This window comes from Aptenodytes forsteri, unplaced genomic scaffold, assembly GCF_000699145.1.
Source record: "Aptenodytes forsteri isolate BGI_AS27 unplaced genomic scaffold, ASM69914v1 Scaffold193, whole genome shotgun sequence".
Lineage (NCBI taxonomy): Eukaryota > Metazoa > Chordata > Aves > Sphenisciformes > Spheniscidae > Aptenodytes > Aptenodytes forsteri.
Genome location: NW_008795405.1, coordinates 16,175,289 through 16,194,851, shown reverse-complemented (window position 1 = coordinate 16,194,851; position 19,563 = coordinate 16,175,289). Strand labels below are relative to the sequence as shown.

General features: G+C 39.8%; 1 protein-coding gene across 1 annotated transcript in view; it reads right to left on the bottom strand.

Annotated features, from left to right (window-relative positions):
* Positions 1 to 19,563, bottom strand: part of DYNC1H1 (dynein cytoplasmic 1 heavy chain 1) — a 51,667-nt gene that overhangs the window by 16,464 nt on the left and 15,640 nt on the right. Inside the window, exons 17-52 of the mRNA XM_009280973.1 lie at positions 19,189 to 19,344; positions 18,707 to 18,820; positions 17,967 to 18,077; positions 17,676 to 17,885; positions 17,101 to 17,247; positions 16,708 to 16,874; positions 15,819 to 15,992; positions 14,908 to 15,073; positions 14,641 to 14,829; positions 14,363 to 14,557; positions 13,376 to 13,658; positions 13,007 to 13,107; positions 10,941 to 11,100; positions 10,400 to 10,643; positions 10,022 to 10,205; positions 9,345 to 9,557; positions 8,933 to 9,171; positions 8,666 to 8,822; positions 8,026 to 8,253; positions 7,558 to 7,788; positions 7,293 to 7,433; positions 6,797 to 7,030; positions 5,998 to 6,204; positions 5,781 to 5,902; positions 5,245 to 5,410; positions 4,844 to 5,007; positions 4,447 to 4,576; positions 3,547 to 3,680; positions 3,167 to 3,281; positions 2,878 to 3,039; positions 2,586 to 2,800; positions 2,295 to 2,499; positions 1,982 to 2,155; positions 1,766 to 1,885; positions 1,517 to 1,637; positions 693 to 888 (exon numbers count right to left, since the gene is read on the bottom strand). Coding sequence (XP_009279248.1) covers positions 693 to 888; positions 1,517 to 1,637; positions 1,766 to 1,885; positions 1,982 to 2,155; positions 2,295 to 2,499; positions 2,586 to 2,800; positions 2,878 to 3,039; positions 3,167 to 3,281; positions 3,547 to 3,680; positions 4,447 to 4,576; positions 4,844 to 5,007; positions 5,245 to 5,410; positions 5,781 to 5,902; positions 5,998 to 6,204; positions 6,797 to 7,030; positions 7,293 to 7,433; positions 7,558 to 7,788; positions 8,026 to 8,253; positions 8,666 to 8,822; positions 8,933 to 9,171; positions 9,345 to 9,557; positions 10,022 to 10,205; positions 10,400 to 10,643; positions 10,941 to 11,100; positions 13,007 to 13,107; positions 13,376 to 13,658; positions 14,363 to 14,557; positions 14,641 to 14,829; positions 14,908 to 15,073; positions 15,819 to 15,992; positions 16,708 to 16,874; positions 17,101 to 17,247; positions 17,676 to 17,885; positions 17,967 to 18,077; positions 18,707 to 18,820; positions 19,189 to 19,344 — 6,275 coding nt within the window. The remainder of the gene's footprint in view (positions 1 to 692; positions 889 to 1,516; positions 1,638 to 1,765; positions 1,886 to 1,981; positions 2,156 to 2,294; positions 2,500 to 2,585; positions 2,801 to 2,877; positions 3,040 to 3,166; positions 3,282 to 3,546; positions 3,681 to 4,446; positions 4,577 to 4,843; positions 5,008 to 5,244; positions 5,411 to 5,780; positions 5,903 to 5,997; positions 6,205 to 6,796; positions 7,031 to 7,292; positions 7,434 to 7,557; positions 7,789 to 8,025; positions 8,254 to 8,665; positions 8,823 to 8,932; positions 9,172 to 9,344; positions 9,558 to 10,021; positions 10,206 to 10,399; positions 10,644 to 10,940; positions 11,101 to 13,006; positions 13,108 to 13,375; positions 13,659 to 14,362; positions 14,558 to 14,640; positions 14,830 to 14,907; positions 15,074 to 15,818; positions 15,993 to 16,707; positions 16,875 to 17,100; positions 17,248 to 17,675; positions 17,886 to 17,966; positions 18,078 to 18,706; positions 18,821 to 19,188; positions 19,345 to 19,563) is intronic.

The following is a 19,563-nucleotide window of genomic DNA, read 5'->3' as shown; positions in this document are numbered from 1 at the left end:
GTGCACAAGGAGCTGGGAGGGGGCACAGCCAGGACAGCTGACCCAAACTGGCCAAAGAGCTATTCCATACCATATGGCGTCATGCTCAGTATATAAACTGGGGGGAGTTGGCCGGGGGACGACGACTGCTGCTTGGTAACTGGCTGGGCATTGGTAGGCAGATGGTGAGCAACTGCATTGTGAATCACTTATTTTGTGTATATGCTTTTATCATTACTATTATTTTCCCTTCCTTTTCTGTCCTATTAAACTGTCTTTATCTCAACCCACAAATTTTTCTTTTTTTTTTTCACCGATCTTCTCCCCCATCCCACTGCAGGGGAGTGAGTGAACGGCTGTGTGGTGTTTAGCTGCCTGCCGGGTTAAACCACAACAAGCTCTCAGCAACCTGGTCTGTTATTGCTGCATAACAACTTTCAACTAATAATGTGGCTTTGGACAGCAACACACTGCTTTGCAACCATGCCTTGAAGTTATTCAACAGCAGCTGTTTTGTCCCAGTTTGCATGATACACCTTTGCTTCAGTAGTCTGTTTCCTGTACCACCTACACATTCATTACATGCAGGAGTAAGTTAGTCTCACAAGAAGTCAAGTGCTACTAAAGCAATTACACAGAGAAAAGTCCAATTAAGACCTTCCATATCTTTGTGAATAGTTTATTCACATAAATAATTCACAGTTGCACTTTACCTGATTTCCTCAGCAGAGAAGTTAACAATGGTTGGAATGAAGTTCTCTCTCATGATGATGGAACGTATTTGTTTCCAGTCAGTTGTACTTTCACCCAGTAGCAGGCAGATGGACTCCAGTGCTAGCTTCACTGCTGCAGGTGGATTAGCCATAGAACGGACCTCTACCAGATGCTGTTTCTTTATCGACTTCACAGCTAACCAGTGCCAGAAAGATGATGAATGTTGATTGGGAAGAAAAAAATGAACAAAGTCTGTTAAAGTACCTTGGATTAGTAAAAACGCTTCAAGGGTCTCAAAAGGGATTTGAGATTATCAGAGAAGCAGATACTAGTGGATAACGTTCAAACTACTGTATATCACTAGATGAACTTTTCTGAATGTCAACTTGCCAACTGGCCACAGGCATCTTATTCTGCTGCCTAAAAATGATTCACTTAAATCTTTATTACAAGCAATGACTCCTCTATCCAGTTTAATGAATGGACAGCTTGATTGTATGCCGTCTGTGCAGTAATAAGGCATCAGTGGTCTTTCTGATTATGATGTTTCTTTAAGAATATATAGACTGAATAAATAACTAGAGCTGGTCTGCCAGAAATGAAGCCACAAGCCATAAAAGGAGTATCGAGTATCAGATCAGTACTATAAACAGCATAAAATCAGAGTTCAAAGATTAGGAATTTCTTCAACACTGTTCAGCTCCACGCTAAGAGCCTACACTTTTGTTAGGCAAGACCAACTCAGACTGCACCAAAACGCATTCCCATAGACTTCAGTTTTAGATCCAATCCCATAGTGTGATCTCTTCAGGTGCTAACATACCATTCTGAGCTTCAATGACAGCAGGCTCCACCTTGTCAAGATCTTCTTTCACACTCATCTGCTTGTCTGCAATGACCTCCTGCTGCTTGTGCAGCTGTTCCTGAATCTCCTGGCTCATGACCTAGGAGGAAGTTTCACAGACAAAATACTGCTTTTTAGAAGTTGAACTTCTTCCAGTACTTGTTCTGCAGGCTCTGTTTTGTAAATAAAAATATTTTCTATGCACAGAGATTTAACAAAGTTTTTTACCTTTTTCTTCTCAGCTTCCTGCTGATCTTTCACCATCTTTTTCAACTTGTCATTGGCTGCTGCATTCTTCACTTCCAGTTCCTGACTCTTTATTCTTAGGTCACGCCGCAATTCTTCCACCTGAGATAGATTGTAAGATGGGAGAACTCAGATTAAGCACGGGGATCTATTTAATCACTCCAGCCTTATGAAGGGCAAAGTTTTAAAGATATGTACCTGATCAACTGTTTCCTTGATTTTTCTAAGGCCAACATTCAAATGCATTTGCTGCTCCTCCAATTCACTTCGTTTCTCATTGAACAAGTTGGCATAATGGTTGATGAAGTCTAAATAGTGGCGTGGTGTGATTGCCATGGTTCTACCTCCTCGTTTTGCCAGACGAGCATTAGCCTTTAGGGAAGAAGGAATTGTAGATTACGCATTGGTTTTAAACCTATTCAAATGCCAAAGATCGTACTTTTTAGGAAACTGGTGCATGATGCTGTGGCCTAGAGATCAACATAAGTTGAGCAATGCAATAAAAACATACCTGATGGAGAGTCTGATGAACAAACACACAACTATTAACAATAGCTTCCCTGTGTGATGGTGGTTGTGGTAGCTTATCATACACAACTGGCATGTAATCGGGCACAATATAATTTGGTTTCTCAAGATCCATTTTGCTTGTGAACTCTTTGCCAACTTGGTACAGTGCCTCAGTTGACCAGTCTCCAAACCAGTTCAAGACACACCTGAAATACAAAGAATTTGTGAAGACTTCCCAAAAAGTACTGTTTTAACAGTATTTGTAATGCATGTTGGAATATAGAGCAATTACCTGTTGAAGAGCGCAGGAGAGGTAGCTGCCCTGTCCTTCAGGCCCTCAGAAGATGGATTCATAGTGAACACAACATGGAGATTGCGAATAACTTGGCTGGTGAACCATTTGTAGAGTTCTTCATGTGAATCTAACATTAAACCTTCTTTCTGTGCTCCTTCTTTACACTGAGTCATGAGGGTGGCATATTCATCTCCTTCAAAGAGACCAGGAACCTAATTCAAAAGATAGTTTTGTCATAGCTTATAGTTGTAAAAAGGTGCTTAAAAGTATTTACTTAAAATCTTCTTACCTCTCCATTGGCTAGAAGAGTGTTCATTCTCTCCAGGAATCCAGAATCCAATACATTTGACTCATCCATTATAAAAGCTATTTTTTCATTTTTACAGCCAGAACGTCTCAATACTGTCCTAAGGTCTTCATCAAAATCTTCACCTGTATATTTTCTGTGAACCTAGTAAGATTTAACATTGGTTATTAATATTTTGTTTTAGCTTTTAAGGGGATTTTTTTAGGGGTCAATATTTAAGAAGTGCGAGTTTTGACTAACAGTTTTTGTTAAGTGAAAATAGCATGCCAACCTTAATTTGGTAGACGCTCAAACCGTTCATCCAGGCAACAAATCTTGAGAGAGTTGTTTTCCCTGCTCCACTGACTCCAATAAGCAGCAAGTGGCCCTGTGGCTGACGGAAGATTCTGAAAAAGAACATAAGCAAGTATGTTTTGATCAAGTGTTATCAACTGACTGAAGCTTTTCCTTAAGCATCTAAACTTCAAGTCAGTACCAAAACTGACACATCTTTCCAGCTAGGATCCTGCTATCTGGAGGCCAGAAGTAGACAATCTATAGACAACAATGGGATCATGCTCCATTCTTACTTTGTCTGTACTCAGGCTACTCTATTTTAGAACAAGCCTTTAAATACTATTTATATGAGCAGCAACTGAAGTCTCCACTTACCGGTCAATTCTTAACACATGATCCAAGACTTCATTGAACAGAACAAGTGGTACATCAAGTTCTTCTTCATAAAAGACTTTAAGCCTAGCTTTCACATAGTCTCTTAATTCTTCTTGATCCACTGGAATATAATCCTAAAAGAATCAGTCAATACAGTATGGAATTTAAGATTAAGGCAATTTTGCTTAGGGATCAACTTATGAGTAGATGAAAGCAGAACTATTAGAATACTTAAAGGTGCAATCCCCTACAAAAGCTTAAGAGTACTGTACTCATTTAACTTGCACAGGACACGTCCACAGCTTAGAGTGCCACAGATAGTGGCATGGGGTTTAAACACTGTTATCTGCTGAACCTATCATAGGTTGAGCCTGTGCTGCCAGTCACCGAAGACACTAGGAAGTAGCATGACAGACTTACTCCTTCCTCACTCCCCCAATCTATTTTAAACAGTCTTTCCTAGGCATCTGCTATCAGTCACAGAGATGGGTAGTGGATGGGTAGCAGGCGGGTAGCAGGCTAGATGGACTTCTGCCTTGACCCAGTAGGATTTCTACAGATTGCAAGAAACAGTTCACCATAAATTTACAATATCAACGTTGTTCAAGGGTCACTACCTTATCCAAGAGATTCCGTAAGCAGTAACTCAGCAACTTTCTGGGAGTGTTATCCTGTTCTCAAGAAATATTATTTAATACTGCCTTTATCTGCTGTGGTAGATCTTACAATAGTATCCCTGGCATAACGGCTATTAACTTTGTGGTAGAGTTCACTTCAGATAATCATAATAAGAACTTCTTAGAGATCAGTTTAACAAAATGATGGGCACCAACTATCATGTTAATATAGTCATAAGAACAGCATCACTCAGTTGCTCCCAAACTATTTATTTATTTTTACCTTCGACAGCCAGTTGCTGTATAAGATAGGTCTGCTCATAGCTTTTTCTTTGTCAATATTGGGGAAGTGCTTCAGAGCAACCATATCTATGTTCTCATCAGTCCAGCGTCTCTCCTCATCTTCTACAAGTCTGGATAAAGAAAAAAATCAGTGACTACAAATCCTCTGTAACAGGAGGATATAGTCACATCACATGGCAGTGCTACCACTAAAGTATGTTTCTGCTTTGCATAGATACGACTCCCAGTAGTGTTAAGTTAAAGCAAAGGGAAATATTCTCATTTGTATTCCAGTTATTTAACATGAACCACACTTCAGTTTGGTCTTCTAATAAAAGTTGGCAAGGAGTGGGGAAAATTCATTTTGCACCCTTTCCCCCACCCCCCCTTTATTTTACCTGTCTTGGAAGAGACGTAAGGCTTCATGGGCCCAAATCCTGATAAGGCCTTCAACTGGTAAGGTTTCTAGTGGTCTTAATGCTTCGAATATACCTCTCACCCATCGAGTCATTTCACGAGGTGAATAGATGTAGTGTGGCTGTGTGTCTTGAGTGAATCTCTCCTAAAAATTCAGATATAATTAGTTACTTCATCCCAAAGTTGTGCTATATTTTTACAGATCTTGTGTTGCACGATATTACTTTGCTACTGTCATTCAGTGGCTTTCACCAGAACTCAAGTAACTAGTTGAGTTCTTGCACACATATTAACCATATGAAAGGCAAACAATGCATGTTAAGTGATCCAGCATAAAAGGAAGATTTCTGATTAGAATTTGGGGTTGTATTAAAAAAATTACCTGAGACATTGTGTAGAATTCTACCATAGCAGCAGTGAGGGGTTCTGCATATGTGCGAAGTGATGGGATCAGCCTTAGCATTGCACGATTGAATGTTCCATATATCTGAGTAAGCGAAGCTGGTCCAGGATAGTCCACATAAACCACAGGAACATGTCGTAAAAATCTGAAAGATTAGCACATTACATAGCCCAGAAGGTCAAATTACAGCCTGTATTATTTTCTTTATCTTTTGCCAAAATTAAATAACTGCTTGATTCAAAATTATCAGCAGTAACTGCAGTTGGCTTAACTGCTCCTCAGTGACTTGGACCAAAAAGTATTCTGAAGTATCCACAGCATTTTAGACAGGTTATTCAAGAAAAGTCCACTGGCTAGCTGTCACGATAAGAACCAACTAGCAGTTAGTTAAAAAGCAAGGAATACAACTTCAGCACAGCTGGTGTTAAACAAGTGTATTAAGAACAGATTACATAGTCGATGCTTCAATTTTGACCTCTATTCTGTTGCTATACAGAATTTACTAGATACATTACCTATGTGAGAGAGGTTTTCTTCCAGGATCAGTAGGTGGATTACATGCACCAACAAACTGAATTCTCTCCAGTTTCACCCATGTCTGGTCTGATGTACGATAGAATCCTCCATGTTCCACCATCTGGGGAAAAAAAAAAGTAAAATAAAAATCAGTGGAACGTTGTATTTCCCTGAAAATAACTGTTATGATATAGTTGATTACAAAGAAAAACAAACCTGTCTAATGAAGGATATGACTCTCTGTGTGCCATACTTATCCATATCTGGCAAGTTGATTTCATCACAGAACAGCACCAGCCACTTTCCTAACTGCACAGGAGCCAGCACCACTCCATTAGGTGTACGCCTGTACTCACAGTAGTGATCAAAAGTTTTCAAGAGCAGTTCTGGAGTGGTAGCACTAGAAAAGTTGAGTCCAACCACCTTAAAAAGAGAATAGTGAAAACAAAGTTAAAATACACTAAGGCTTGAAAAAGAGCATATCAAGAGTCCTGAAAACAGGTATGTTCGGCTTTCCACAGTGGAAGTATATACACCATCTATATTTCAGGTTACTGCCTATATTCTGACTGTATATTGTTTGCTTCCCACTGCAGGTTCTCCATTTACCATGCAGCAACACCTCCTATCGAACCTTGTACTTAGAATATCACAGCTTCATGTAACTGTTACTCCACCTAAATACACTGAAGGATGAGAGCTATTCTTAAACATTACCACAGGTTTTTAAATATTAAATGGTGGAACGCTTCTGCATTATTGAAGCGGCAAAGGAAGGAAGTAGCTTTTAGGTTAAGGATCTTGAGACATAAATTTAGATTCTGCTCAACATAATTTTTATGTTTTGCTATGTATACACATGACTGACTGAGGTGGAGGTATCACTGAATTCTGGCTAGCAAATCATTTCCATGCTAAATCAAGACTGCTTTAATCTTTAAGGAGATTAGAGACTTGGTACTACTCTGTAATTCACACATGCACATGCGCGCGCACACACACACTTCTTGTGTACCTCCATGTCAGGCAGAGCTCTGAGAGCACTGAAGAGGGTCATGGTCTTTCCGGAACCCGGTGGACCACACAGTACTAGAGGTTTGTGTTCTGCCAGCCAAGTATATAGCAATGCTTCATGGCGAACGGTATCTAGGGTTGGTACTACTACATCAGGAGCTGCAACTTTGTGTGTCTCAACTTCAATTTGAGGAACCTTGGATTGCCACGGCACCCATTCACCTGTAATGGACACCTAGGAGCACAAAAACATGATCAATTTAGAACAGGAATATAGCTCAACCTTAGCTAAAAGAGAATATATTTTTTTTTAAACCACAGAATAGTTTGTGGCATCAAATCTGATGTGTTTATTTAAACAGGCAGCTTGCTCACTGAACTGAAACTGTAAAATTTAAGGTAGTCTAGCGTTTTATTTTCCAGTTTCATCTCCAAAAATCTAAAGCAAGCTTCTAAGAACACAAAAGAGCAACACTTCTAGCATAAGAAAGGTTTACCTCATAGTCAATTATAGGTATGTTGGGTGCAGTTGGCAGTGGCACAGTGGTGATTCTCCTAATGTATTCTCCCAGCTCTGCTCTCATTTTCAAACGACTGTCTCCAGAAAGAGACCAGAGTATTGCGTAAACCAGGTACCTCTGTAAGAAGCAGCAAAAGCAGGTTTTAGAGTAATGGAACAAAACTTAATGAACAATAAATCAAATCTAGCTGCTATACTGACATGTCAAACACAGCAGTCACTTAGCAGCATACTGTTTTTACCTGGATGTAACGCTCCAGTTGATCTATCTGCATTGGAAAGTCTGGATGATTGGCATTGTACTGGGCTACGTTGCGGCAAGCTTGATGCAACATGGAGAACAGAGAACCAAGACAGCGCAAGCGGGTGAGATCCATAATATGCTCCAACTTGAAAGCATGTTCAAGTGCTTTAGTTACCAGGCCGTTAGATGTGAAATATGGCTGCATTATTGTTGCAGCATCTCTCTGAATCTGTTGGGGGGAGACAAACACTGCTCAAAGCATTTACTTCTCATTTGACTACCAGGCAGCAGGAAATAATTTTGTTTAAGGTTTGAAATGTTTCATATTTTAATATTCTTTAAAAAAAAAGAAAAAAGACGTGAAGAGGAACTCAGCTTTTCTATGATAGGCTGTCATAAATTCTAAGTACTCCTTGTGATACAAGTCTTCTTACTACGTTATCCCATAACGTAATCTAAATTATACCTGCAACATTGGGGATGCTGCTTCTTCTCCTTCATCTTCTTTGCCCTTTCGCCTTCGCTGAGCTTCCTCCTCACCTTCATCCAGAGGAATGCTTCTTAGTCTGGCCAGGAAGTTATTGAATATCATGTCTGTACTGAGAACATCCTCACTGAACCAGACCATGCCACACCTTGACACAGTAGCCAAAGTGGCATATTTCAGATCCTGTACCTCAAACATGATACGCACCTGAAGAGCAGAAATTTAAAACACGAGTTTGAAGTAAAAACAACCAACGAACCAAAAGCAAAACAAAACAAAAAACTCCCCCCCAAAAACCAGAGACCTTTTAAAATAAGTTAATTTATATTTAGCCTGTGAATAATCAACAGCAGCATTAAACTATCCTAAGGTAAATTCATCATTATTGACTGTTACCCTAGACTTTTATATAATCCACAAAGGTTGTCTTACAGGGTCAGAGTAAGTATAATGAGAAATGTTTGTTTCCACAAAAGTTCCTAACTCCAGCAAACCACTACCCGAGATCAGTATTACTCTGCTTGTGATGAGAAAGAGGGACAGCACTAGTACGGATTAAGGTAAAAGCAACAAGTTTATAGGACAGCATGTAAATGTCGTGTAAAAAAAGTAACATTACATTTGGTGGAAGGCTGAGACGTTCTCCGTTTGGCAGAGTCAGTAGTTTGTTGTCATCCAAAACAGAGTTCAAGTTCTCAACCCATTCAGGGTCTACATCACCATCAAAGATAATCCACTGACGTTTTTGTAGTTCACCTCTCACATTGTCTATGATTCTACATTAAAGGAAATATTTATTGCAGTAGAGAACACAGACTCAGTAAGGTCAGATTACCCATGGCACAAGTGTACTGGCCATTTTTCATTTGTGCTATTAAAGACTCACTTTCTCAGGACATGTGTAAACAAGCCATCTGTCCATTCTCTGGTGTTTGGATCCAAAGTACCATAGAGGTGATCTTTGCTGATTGCTTTTGGATCTATAATATGAGCAACACCTTCCACACCCTCCAGCCGTTCGAGGGCTTTCAGAAGCACTCTCCAAGCCATGCTCTTTCCACTTCCAGAGGGACCAACCATCATCAGTCCATGATTTATCTGTGTAATCTGATACAGCTGAAGAACCTGTGACAGAAGAAATGATGTACCAATTAAGTCTCAACTTCAGTAGTCAATCTAAGCTTCTATGTATTGCTCGCTTAAGACAAGAAAAAGGAAAAACTTTCCACCTTTCATAATAAAAAAAGTTTAGTCTTATACATAAACTTCAATTCCACCTTTTCAGTTTTATACTTTACCTTTTCAACCCACATGCCACCAACTTCTTCTCCATCACCGTAGGTAAGGTACATTTCCTGACACACTTTCTTAAGCTCCTCTCGCAAGGCTGTCATCTCCCCACGATGATACTGTACTCCAGGGAATACATCAGAAAGGAGACTGAACAGCAATGGAATGTCTTCTGCAACCAGTTTTGGTACCATAGTTTCACATACACTTTGGATCAGGATCTGCAGAGAGAGTCACGTTTTGGTTAAGATTTTTTGTTTAGTTCACTTTACCAAATGTGTTTGACAAGGAATACTTCACTAAATACTTTATTGATAAAGCACCAGACCAGGGTCGTCTTGGTAAAAACGACCATTGATGGGGTTTCAACTTTGAAACTACACAATGAATTCCTATTGATTTTCAGTTTATATAACTATAGTTTCTTATGCCTCTTCACTATGCTTTTGGTATTAACTGCTGAGGAACTGAGCAGCAATAAGCACGTTATGAGTGCACCACCTCCTACGAACAAGTCTTTCATTATGATTCAGGGACCCCTAAGACATGTTTAACTTGGTGCTTCTAAGCTATCAAATTACCACCTTTTGTAACTAAGATTACTTTGCTTGCACGGCAAAGCAAAAATTACTAAATGGTAAACACTGCAGGGTGTGTTTACCACCCTGTTTACACTGCACATTACCTCTTGTTCTGGTAAGTTCTCGGCGATTTCTCCCTCATCAACAACTTCACCACGCTCTTCTTTCTCCCGCTTTATCTTCTGAATCCTCTCCCTCTTCACATTACCTGCACTAACTAGCACACTCTTCAGTGCTCTCAAGCCAAAATCATAGTGACTTTGGGAGGACAGCTGTTCATCACAAAGCCTAAGAAGCAAAAGAGACAAAATACAATTTAATTCTCAATAGGGACCAACACAACACTCAGTAAATGTCATTGTTTACTTGAAACGATTGCTTGAAACGACTGCTGCACAACGTGCTTAGTGAGTTGCAAAGAACATTATAGCTTTGAACAATAAGCTCTATTTTTACTGATTGAAGCCAAACTTGTTACTCACTTGAAGAATGGTACTATCTTATTGGCAAGCACTTCAGCTGTACGGAAACCTTGGGAGTACAACATGACCTGGGCAATCAACTGACGGTCTGGTTTTGTCATTGCCAAGCTACGGAACAACTTCTTCAAATTGTCAGGGAGATTTGATCTGCCTGCATAGCCAGGATTCATGGTGATGAAGATAGCCATGTCAGGGCTCACTTTGACTTGTTTGTTCAGCAGCTCACAAGTAATAGGTGTTGCAGCTGAAAAAGAGAGAGCATTTAGTTACACCTGAGTCAGTGATCAATCACCCTGAGAACACAAGTCATACTTTATTCTATTTTAGTTTCCTACAGTAATGGACAGCAGGTCCTCTAGTACTGCAACTCAAATACTCAAATACAAATTTCTACCAGCTGAAAGTTACTTCAAGTTTTTAAGTTTTGATAGGAAGTGGCTTCCTCCTTGGATTGTTTGGGAGAAATGTAACTGAGCAACAAAACAGCATGAAGGACATTAGAGATGCCGTACAACAATATTAGGAATGAACAATTACGTACTCTTGTCATAGTTGGGGTTGGAATGCTCTCGCAAGGCTTCCTGGATGCACTGAACTTGCTGTGAAACAGCAGAGAGCATACGCTCCTCCAGTCTGTTGAACTCGTCAAAGCAGCCCCATGCACCCACTTGGCAAAGTCCCACAAAGATGCGTCCCATTGCCTGCACGTAGAAGGGAAAATTCACTGAAGTTGCATGATCATTCTTGCCTATGCATAGGCAAAGGGAGCAGAGAAGAGCACTTTATACAATGCATCCAAGGCAGAAAGAAGCTGTATTTATATGTAGGTTACCATCTTTGTAGTACTGTAAGAGTTAAAAAAGGGTTCTAACTGACTTTCAGATGTTCACTGCTTCATAGAATCAGAGAAGATGATCATAGCTTCCTATTACCACATACTGTACTGCTGTGTATTCACAAAACAGCCAAGGTAAGTCCACTGCATAATGTTTTGTTTGCTGATACCATTAATACCAGGTGCAGTTCTAGTCCTTTATCGCAAGGAGGATGCTAGAATTACAAAACATTTCAGAAGAGCAAACTGGATGGCCAGAGTATGATAACGCTTCCACCTAAAGAACAACCTTTAAGGTAGGATTCCGCAAAAGGCAACATGAGGGAATATGACGGAGGTCTAAAAGCCACTGGTTTAGGATGAATAGGAATCAACTTCACTGTCTTTTCCACTACAAGAATTAAGGAATCATTAAAAAAAAGACAAAAGAAGGTGCTCCTTCATAAAGTGCATAATAATGCAGTGGAACTCTTTGGTAGAGAATGCTATAGAAGCAAGCGTGCATGTGGATTTAAGGGGAGAAATGAGTACCTGCAGAAACGTTCACTGGAGTATGAATAGAGTTATCCATTTCAGCTTGGGACCTCCTGATCCTCACAACTGTGAGAGGCAGGAAGGGGACTGGGGGCAAGGAAGGAGTATCATGCACTATCTGTGATCTTACTGCTCCTCAGCTATTTTCTTACAGTCACCACTACAGGCCAAATGCTGACTAAATGGACCCCTGGTCTGATCAAAATACAGCTGTACAGGTCTTTTCCACTACAAGAATTAAGGAATCATTAAAAAAAAGACAAAAGAAGGTGCTCCTTCATAAAGTGCATAATAATGCAGTGGAACTCTTTGGTAGAGAATGCTATAGAATGCATGTTGCATGTGGATTTAAGGGGAGAAATGAGTACCTGCAGAAATGGAGTATGAATAGAGTTATCCATTTCAGCTTGGGACCTCCTGATCCTCACAACTGTGAGAGGCAGGAAGGGGACTGGGGGCAAGGAAGGAGTATCATGCACTATCTGTGATCTTACTGCTCCTCAGCTATTTTCTTACAGTCACCACTACAGGCCAAATGCTGACTAAATGGACCCCTGGTCTGATCAAAATACAGCTGTACAGGAAAAAAAAAAAAAAACGAAACAGATGGGCAACCTGGCAGAGTCCATGAAGTATCGTGATTCCTTGTCCATGTTTTATATTGTTTTTTATATATACACCTGACCGAGGCTTTTATTTTGAGACATTTGCTGTGTTACAGTTTACAGAGGCATTTCATCTTGTTCTCAGTTTGAAGGTGTCATTAATTTTGAAATACCTAGGTAAATTTTCTTAGTTTTGAAGAATCTTTCACATGCTGAGGCAAACTCCACAGTTATGTCACAAAGAATAATTTGGTAATAGTACAGCTATTTTGGCAGTCTCATACTCTCATCTGTTCTCCATTAAACCAGTACTATCAATGCAAACTAACCAGTTTAAGTTACTTTCCTAAAGCCAGTCTTAAGCCCCCGTCCCGTACTTCCTCTTCCTTTCCCTCCATTTGCTGCTATAGAACTATCTGTTCTAGAAAAACAGAACCCCACCCCCAATGTTCTGCCCCACTTTTGCTTTAGGCATTTTTTGTTACAGAGCATCTATATGATCCACAGATACTGGCTCAGTTAAGACTTATAGATAATCACCTTGAAAATAAACACTGCTGGCTGTTTCAGAGTTCTGAAGAGATTCCTATTGCTTGTTAGCAGAGACTACATTTTTTTAATCAAACAGCTTACCTGGAAGTCAAATGTTTCATCGCAGTTGAAAACCAACACAAAGCGGCCAAGCTGATGTCCAAGAGCCTTAACAGATTCTGTTTTACCAGTACCAGCAGGACCTATTTTTGAAGCGGGACAGACATGTTTTAGTGTTTCTCATCTGAGGTACCACCGCCTACTCATGTAATCTGCCAAAATGCCGATTCTGATGGTCCTTGACAAGAGGATTCAGTGAAACCTAAAACTGTTACAACTTCCCCCAAAAGACTGTTTTGTCTTCAATATCTTAGTTATAAGCGTCCTGCATGTTCACATTAAAGCTATATATTAGAGAGACAAGTTTATATACTTGTCTCAAGTTTTTATTGTACTTCAGTACAAACTTACCAAATGGTGATCCTCCAAGTCTTGCCTCCAAGGCTTGTGTCATTGTCAGGTAACAGCGGTCAGTAAGAGGAGTCTGTACTAGCTTATCCTGAACACCCAGGTACTCAAAACCATAGTTGAATTTGGCATTTGCCATCTGAATGGAGAGCTGTTGCAACACATCTGTCTGTTTTGGGTCAAAGTAGAATCGCATTTGGCTGAGCCACTCAAAGGATTTGGAGTTGTCGATCTTGCTTTTGATCAGTGATCTTGTAACATCTCTCTGGTGTACCAACTCGGTGATCTGGAGAATGAAGTAACTCCTTAGACCACAGCGATACCAAGCCATTGCTAATAAAGCCAGGAATCCTACAGCTTCTCAAATTAGCACAGTAAATTGCCATCACTTAGAAATCATGACCTACCAATAGTCTCTGCCTTAAAATCTGTTGTTACAAAGACAAAACTAACAATGTTGACTGCTCTTGTTAAGGACTTCCCTAGCTTTCAGCAAAGCGCTCTGATCCAGTTAGTCTGTTAATCCATTACACTGCTGAACTAGATATTTTACTTGCCAGAAACTATGAAGGCAGGTACTCCTAAAACAGACCAGATATTTCCCTCTAAAAATCTATAGAAATAACCCAGGATGGGATAACTTGTCCCCCTGTCAATCTTTACCTACAAACAAAAGCATATAACAATTACAATAATAAGCAGCTTAAGGAGATATTTTACATTTGAACGAAGAAATCAGTAACTTCGATATTTGAAAGAGCTAGTTTGAAGACCAATTCAGTGAGCTAGTCTATAATATGCTATGATACATTAAGCTGACTAGAGTGAAAAACTACCACCACCTACATCAAGCCCTGATCCTGTAGTTGCTTAAATTGCATGAAACTTTTTCCTAGAGGAAAAATAAGTCTTAGACTAATCAATCTTTTCATTAAACTTTTAAAAATCCTCATCTGCAAACCCAGAAGAGGAAAGGAGGTTTGTACTTACCAAGTGTTCCAGTTTCCTTCTGCGAAGAGGTGGCTGCTCCATCAGCACAGAGTCTGCCAGGACATTGAGTGTGACCTCAACATTAGCTAGCACAGAGTGGAGAGGGCTGTTGTCTCCAACTCCACCCATACCATTGAGGGCTGACTCAACATTCTCAGACCACGCAATCTGGGCTGACAGGACAACAAGCTGAGCCTGTGTAACAAAAATCCTCATCAGATAGTTTTCCTCACTGAAGTAACCAAGCTGCAGTATGCTTAAGTGTTCCATAGTGATACCTGGTATTTGTCAATCCAAGAGATGTAGACTGCTGGATCAATTGAAGTTGCTTTTCCAAAGATTTCTACTTCAGTAACAGATTCTGCAAGCAATTTCGCAAGGGTCACTCTCATTTCTTTTTCAACAAGAGTGAGCCACTCATTGATCTTGGGATGTTCTGTGATGGAGACAGGTGTTTTGAACAGCACCTGCAAGAATTAGGTTTAAGTCAGCCTATGTTCACTTACTTTCAGAATTTTATTTAAAAAGAAACACTGCAGCTATACCTCCTCTCCTTCACGTGAGGATATACCAAGAACCACAGAATTATCTTCATTGAGAATAATGCTAGAAACACCAGCAAACATCTTCTTGAAGTGTTTCTGCAGCTTAGCAACATTTTTGCTGTTTCCAATGATTTCAAGCAAGTCTTCATCACCAACAAAATAAAACCTAGTAATTACATAAAATTAGATCTATATCAGAACTCCAACTATCACTTTTAAATTTATTTATGCTTCATAGATGGCCACTATACAGGAGTAATTGACACTCATTTCCCCAACACCGCAAGAGTACACAAACCATAAATTTGCTAGAAATTATACTTCAGTTCTAAGATTAAGTCTCAGTTCATGTGGTCTGTACTACGCAAAAGTGTATATATGCTCCATACTGTGGATTGTTTTCTTTACCTATCCATCCCTGCAATACTCACAGTAGAGCTTAGGATTGAATTAAGTCTATTAGGCAGGGAGAACTCCCACTCAGTACCTCCTTCACCCTTACTCTCTCATGCTAAGTGACAAACTAGTTGAGGACTAGAGGTAAGTCAGAACCAGTGACTTAAATACTGGATTGTGACAGTTTAGACACTGTCCTTCAATCAAATGCCAGAATTAAGCAGTTCAAAATAGAACCTGTAAGTTTACAGAAATCAGCTGCAATGGTTCCTTAAGCAATATCTGAATCCTACAACCAGTCACAGATGAGCAAGTAAGGGAAGTTTTAGTCCCTCCTCCTGAGAAGTAGCTGTAACTGAATTCTGCATTTAGACAATGCAAATTTAATGGTCGTAACATCTTATATATATGCAATACATAAAAATTGGCAGAGGCTTTGCAGAACAGTACACCAATTCCTGCACAGAAACATCAAATTACTTTACTTCAAGAGTCAACTAAAGTCAACTTCTTACCGAGGGAAAGAAGATCTCTCCCTTTCCAAGTATTCTCCAAGCGCCTTCTGTATCTTCCCGAGCAAGTCTGCCAGTCTCTCTAATGACCTCTGCACACCTTGAATGTTAAGAACATCCATCACAAGTGGAGATTTGGACACTTTTTTCATGAGTGCCAAAAATTCAGTGCTGATGCTGCAAGTAAAGTAACAGTACATTAGTGCAAACTCAGTAACCACAGGCCTGCAGAACACCGAACTTATTTGTCTCTAAATGACCACTGCCTCTCTAATTGTTGCGGCTGCCCTAGGGAACACAAGGCTAAATTCCCAAAATAGCTCTTCATCTACCTCAAGCCCACAACAACAAAATCTAATTACTTTGCAATGTTCAATCCATCAATTCCACTGCTGAAGGTTTACTTTTCTTCATTTCCCGAAGAGATGCATAAATCTGATTCTTTGATCTGACTGGAAGTGTGTGGAATGAATAAGGATGACCAGAGCAACTTAAAGCAGAGGAAGAAAATGACGTTTCAAGGGTTAGACTGAAGGCTGTGGCAACAGAAGTCAGCCTGCTTCTTGCAGCCACAATGCCAGAAAAATCCTTGAGGTAGCTGACTGGAACTAGCACGAAAAACCACCTGAATCCCAATCATCTTCTAAAAATCGTACATCAGCCTGTTTATCACAAACCTTTTTCTGTCATAGTTGTCTACATGCACCTCTTGCCATATTTGTTTGCTTGATGAAGTTATGTCTACAGCAGGGCTGTAATCCAGCTGGACCAGGTAAGAATACAGTCAGTATTTCAACTTAGAGAGTGCTACACTGAAGTCATGAAGTTGCAGGCCTGGCCACATGGTGTTCCAAGGGAGGCAAGAAAAAGAACAAAGCAATTAAAAAGTTACCTCTGGAACCGCTGGGTCTCCACAGGCAGCAAGTGCTTGATGTCTGCACTACCAGTAAAGATACCCTCCAGGTAGACCCATCGCCTTTGGACATCTATCCAGACATCAAAGAGTGCCATGATACGGTTCAGCTTATCTTCCCAGCTAAGGGCATCTTCCTCAAACACCTAAAGTTTAAACACTGCATTAATATTCATTTTAATAGTATCAGGAGTTTGACTGCTAATAATTATTAGTGGAAACAAGTTGTTTGAGAGTTACAAAGTATGCATATGCAATTAATTGTCTGTCAACTTAAATAGTGACTATAGTCTCTCTTGACAAATATATAAACTAAACAAGAGGGGAAGGCAGAACTAAATGAAGATTCTTTAGCTTTGTTCTCCATTTTACCTTGTAGTATGGCGATAGCTTCATAGCGGACACACTGTTAATGTGCTCTTTTACTTTGTTGAAAAGGTCATCCCATCCACGAATCAAACGACATTTGTTCTGGTAATTGACCAAGTCCAGTTCGTAAGTGTTCCACACTTCTCTTATCTGAAGAAAAAAAATGTTCAAGACATGACATCAATCATTTCTGCTCTAACATAGTTACAAAGTAGAAATGCATTACAGTAATCAGATTTTACTTTTTTTACCCAAGGATTCTGGGTATATGCTCAAGCTTTTGCTAAAAATATTGAGAATATGATGCAGTTAGGTAAAACTTAAGGTGGGGGAGAATATGATGCAGTTAGGTAAAACTTAAGGTGGGGTCTTTGCAGTCATTATCAAGGACTGCTTTTCCCAAATAATGCAAGTTTCATCAGAGGAAGCTTACATAGCTTTAAGCTGTTCCCCAAAACAGAGTGTTCCATGGAGTCTCAGCACTTGTATCAACAGCTTAGATTGACAAGTTTACTACACAAGCGTCAGCAAGCCTTTGATTTGCTATTACATGCATGCATACAAGAGCTGATACTAGCCTGTTTCAAGAACTCTTCCAAAGCCATCTCTCCCTGAGCCACGAGCAGTACATCTTTGACAATTGCTTCATTTCTCTGTAAATCGACATCCCAGATCTGACCCAGGGTCAATTCTGAGACAACCCAGTTAACGTGAAGCCTTTTCATCAGCTGTTTCCAGTGACGATCTTTAAGTGCCTCGGATTTCAGTTCAATAACTAGCATGTTTATCTACAGAAGACAAGAAAGCAAGTTACATCCTTGAACTTGAACTATAAAATACATGCGTTTTAGAAATGAGTATTAACTTACCTTCATGTAGCCCTTCAGAAGTCTCTGAACATACTCATAGGAGGCATACTGTCGCAAGCGGGCAGGGAAGTTTTTCAGTTGGTTTAGCAGACCATCTAAGTTTTGTCGAAGCTGTCAGTAACATAAAAGCAATGAAATCTTTCTCTGCAAGTGCTGTGCACATTGTTGTACAAGTTTAGAGTCGTCTATATAGTTTTACAGAAACCTCTCGCTAATGAGATAATCGACAGTACAGCTCTTTTAGTGTTATACATATTTGCATAAGATGTGGTTACGCTGTAGCTGGGAATGTAATTTTATTGGTCCAATTAACATTTATGACATAATATTGTCACAGGCAGTTTATGGCTTAGTGTTCCTACCACTCTCTGCCTCCTAAGCATTGAACTAAAACTGATGCTGTTCATCCAACCATATAATGAAGTTTCCCTAACAAGGTCCAACAGCCTATTTAAAAACAGCACAGTTTCTTCCCTGTAGGTGCAGTCCAATCTCAATTTCAAAACTACTGGAATTGCATAAATCCCCTGCAAAATTACTTACGTTGTAACAAAGCCTCTGATTTTTTTTTTTTAGCTTAGCATGAGAAGAAACATGCTCACAAGATACTGAAAAAGGTACCTAAACGCTGAAAACAATCTGGAACGTGACAATTCAGCATGTCTATCTCAAGAGCTCTAATTCCTAATTTGCATATACTTGTGGTAGCGACATTGTTCATATATACAGAAGTGAAGTACCTTGCGAGGCTGTACTGAAACCCAGGGCTGTTCTTTCATTTGATCAATCTGTTCCCAGACCTTAGAGAGTTCAGACCAGACGCCTTTGAGATCCTGCAACTCTTCAAGGGCTACCTATAGTAAAGAATGTATCAAACATCAGCAGTTATTCTTAATTTCTTCAAAAAGTCATTAGTATGGGGGAGTTAAACAGAATACTTTTAACATGTCAAAAACCTTCAGATAGCTCGCCAATTCAACAGAACTGCAATAGCAAGTGACCCAGATGAGATTTTTGCATCTCAGGTCACATAATAGCTTCACGAGAATAAGACAGTCAAGGAAGAGATCACAGACAATCTCTTAAGGCTAGAACTGAACGAGTGTGGAGATTGTGTCTTGACACTAGTACATCACAGGCTACAAGTCACTCTCCTAAGGGAGAGATGGAATGGAAACGTTTTTATCTGAAACTGACAAGAAGTTGTGTGAGCAGGTTGTACCTGGACACGCTCTTCACTGCCACTGAGTAGTCCCGTATCCGTTAGTTCCAGAGCTTCCTTGGCCTTCGCACACTTCTCACGATCATCCTTCAGCCTACCGAATTTTCCTTCGTAAATGGTAAGAGCTTGAAGAGCCTCTTCTGGACGCAGGTTTCCCTAAAGTTTGCATGGAATACATTAATCCAAAAATCCTACAATCAAGTTGAAGCCAAGTTAAAAGCAAGGACTAAATACTAAATGTTGGGTTTGTCTCATTATTTTTCCATTTCCAGTTTGCTGACAATAAAGCTACATACTAATCCACAATAAGTCTCATCCCACTTTTACATGCAATTTTTGGCTTTACTAAATATCACTTTGGGGGGGGTGGGGGAA